At 34.3% G+C, this 3505-nt stretch overlaps 1 protein-coding gene across 1 annotated transcript in view; it reads right to left on the bottom strand.

The window, feature by feature from the left end:
* The window catches only part of LOC107756046 (centrosomal protein of 162 kDa-like), an 18228-nt gene extending 15767 nt beyond the window's left edge, over positions 1-2461 (bottom strand). The window contains exons 1-3 of the mRNA XM_016573025.1: positions 2382-2461; positions 1993-2066; positions 1437-1587 (exon numbers count right to left, since the gene is read on the bottom strand). Coding sequence (XP_016428511.1) covers positions 1437-1587; positions 1993-2052 — 211 coding nt within the window. The 5' untranslated portion in view covers positions 2053-2066; positions 2382-2461. The remainder of the gene's footprint in view (positions 1-1436; positions 1588-1992; positions 2067-2381) is intronic.
* Positions 2462-3505: the final 1044 nt, after the last annotated feature.

Consider the following 3505-nt stretch of genomic DNA (forward strand, 5'->3'; position numbering starts at 1 on the left):
CTTCAAATGAAGATTATCGATTACATTGTTACGCCAGTAGGTGGCGAAAAGGGGCTGTTAAAATGTATTTGTCTTTGAATCATACAAAAGATTCGTTCAAGAACGCTGATTCATCCAGTAATGAAACAAGTACATCTCGAGTGAGTCATTTAATCATTAATTCATAAATTACATGTGATTTTGTTTAGTTGTCTAATGTTTTTTCCTCAGAATAATGAGAATTACAACTTCCATTGGGGGAAAAAAAACAAAAAAAAACAAACCCAATTTATCCAGAATCATGCAGTTCTATTTTGCACACAAACAGCTCTTAAAGAGTCCAGTTTTTATGTAGCCTGTTGATTTTTGTTCATGGTATTAATAAATGGTTTGCAAAAAAGAGACACAGGATAAATGTTATTATATCATTATTTAATCACATTGGAATCAAAACTGGGAATCGAAAAGAATCAGAATCGATAAACAGAATCGGAGTAATGTAGTAAACTAGTAATGTGTTTATGCAGTAAACAACACCTTAATCACTGAGGGACTTGATGGCAGAACAATGTATAATTAGTTTAGGTATTTTCCTATTATGTCTCACTGCTTTACTGTTGTTTAGATATAAATGCACTTGTGACATCCAATATACTTTCCAACAATATTTTCTGTTAGATGTTGATAGCACCTATGATAAATTGCTTTATGTTCCTCATTTGTAAGTCAGTTTACATGCAAGCAAATGCAAAGGCACTGGGAAACCCAAATCCCAAAAAACAAAACAAAACAGGTCTATTAAGAGCAGAGCATAACGAGAAAACGGCAACTCCTCCATCGCAGAAGCAATTAGGCTGCCTAGATGACTAACATCAGGTGAAGTTTATATCAGGTCTAATCATATTAAAAAAACACATGCATCAGTTCATATCTAGAATTTTGAGTTATATTATACCCTGTATGCAAGTCAACAACATAAAACAACAACAGTTCTAATCAACTATTCTATTTAATTTATTCTATTCAGAAAAATTTTTGCTTATCAAAGTCTGCTAAAAATGAATCAATCGAGCTACATGCAAGTCATTTTGAAACAAAGGCAGTGCAATTCATAGTTGCATTTTAGGGCCTGATGACACATCTGAATCTTCTGATTTTGCATCATTTATTTTGTCTTCTGCTTTGTGCTTGCTGCCCTCAAGTGGACAAATGCTAAACTACAATATTTGTTGCTTAAACCCCCAATATTATCTTTAGATAGTTAGATCTGTACTGACACCTTCCTACACAAAGATACTCATAATACACAATACAAGAAGAGCATGCATCCCTGGAAATCTGGAATAAAGTGACTTGCTCAAAGGCACACAAGGTGTTAGTGGATCTCAGAAACTTTCCAAGGTGTGAACTGTAAAGCTTTGGTTTTCAAACCCAGACCAAAGATCACCAGCACTCACCTGGTCCCTCTTCACTGTCATCATCATCCTGCCACCACGGCACAGACGCTGAGGCCTTCTTCACTGGCCTGACAGGTGCTTTTCCCAAGCTGTCAAGAACACTAGGGCGCCTGGCGCTGGTGCCCAAATCGACCGAGTCATCAGAGACAGACTGGCAAAAAAAGTAAATAAATACACAACAGCATAAAGTTTACCTGGAATACTGGGCTCAACAATATTTACTGCATGTTGTCTTTCAATCAATACACTGCATATAGAAGATTTATAAAATCATTTGCAAAATAAACACGTTTAAAATAATCTTAGATGGAGTATAGCATGTCAAACTACATGAAGCATCAACTTCCCAAAGGTTTTTCACATCAAATACCAATATATATATATATAAAATAATTTATGCATTTAGCAGACGCTTTTATCCAAAGCGACTTACAGTGCATTCAGGCTATGTATGCTATGTAAGGCCAGTATGTAACATATATATACACACACACACACACACAAACGTAGTTAAACAGTAAACTGTCAATAGTAGAGACTGTCAACAATAACTTACCTCTTTCAAGAACTGCTCAAACTGATGATCCAGCTCCTCTTGAGTTAGTCTATGAGCCATAATTCACTGAAACACTGTGAGACAAACATATTAGAATTAGTACTACGTTTTATATACAAGTGTTATTATAAGAATAATTGCTTTCAAACAAATAAATAAACTTAAATCACATTTGATACACAACCTAAACGAGAAAACGTCTGGAAGAAAGACAGAAAAGTCTGATCGCGCTGCATCTTAAACAAACAGGCTGTTAATGAAGAAAGTACAAATGTTTTATATTGTTGTTCGGTTTCGTTATTAGCTCGCTAGCTCGTTTGTCATGGCAACCGAGCGAAACGTTCAACCTGTTAGTAAAGTGATGGCAAACCAGGAAGCAAAAGACTCACCCATACAGAAGAAGTTGGAACATGCACACAATCATTTAATGTTCACATTGTTTTATTTAATTGCTTATCATAAAGTTTCCCGCTACAATAACAGGGGATTACTGACAGCTTATTGGCTATGTTATGTCACATGGTTCCGAAGATTCGATTGAGCGGTTCAGTTCCGTCAGAGCTGTGTCTGGGTTGCCAGGTTGGCGAAAAACCCTTATTACTGGATGATACGTTTAAGAGCCTTAGATCTTCACAATTATTTTTTAATGCCTAAATAAAACTAAATGAAATGGTGTTTCTACTGACACAGGAACTCTCACCCTAAAGTATATGTCATTAAGTTTAATAAAATTGTTTATGGTATTTGTTCATTTTAAAAGTGGTAGTTATGATGTTTTAACAGGTTTTTAATCAACTAAATTTTTTTTATAAATTAAATGCAAAAAAAAATTAAATTAAAATGAGTATTATTATTTAAAAATTTATTTACACAGTTATTTTAACCGAATTTAGTGGTACAGTAGCCTATGTTACATCACTTGCCAAATAACTTTGTGATAGTATCATAATGATACTATCATTATACCTCGCTTTTTTTGAATGATGAGCTTTGTAAAAATCGACGCGTTTCAGAAAGGCGGGGCATAGAGGAGAAACAATAATGTACAGTATGTGGAAAATAATGTGTTTTTGAACCTTAAACCACATAAACATTTCATTACACCAAATACACAAAATAATGTTCTTTTTAGCAGCATCATATGACCCCTTTAATATATTTAAAATTTATTTATATGTTTAAAAAATAAATAATAATTGACTGTTCTTTAACAATCTTATACCTTTAAAAGCTACATGGAATACATTTGAGCAGTATGTTATCACTTGCCAAATGACTGTTGAAAAATCACAAAAAGTGTTTTTACGTGATTTTCTGCTGGACAGATAATCAAACACCTCCCTCCTTTTTAATAAAACTTCCACGCACCATAACAGTAATCAATGCATTCCGAAACCACTTTTACTATTCAAGCCCTCTTCTGACATTGTGTCCTGTACTGACGATGAGTCACCTCCAGGGGCAGTATTGCTGCACAATCAGGCACTCTTACCTGTTCAAGTTTTGCATAAAA

This window comes from Sinocyclocheilus rhinocerous, unplaced genomic scaffold (assembly GCF_001515625.1).
Source record: "Sinocyclocheilus rhinocerous isolate Xijiao unplaced genomic scaffold, SAMN03320098_v1.1 scaffold11, whole genome shotgun sequence".
Classification (NCBI taxonomy): Eukaryota; Metazoa; Chordata; class Actinopteri; order Cypriniformes; family Cyprinidae; genus Sinocyclocheilus; species Sinocyclocheilus rhinocerous.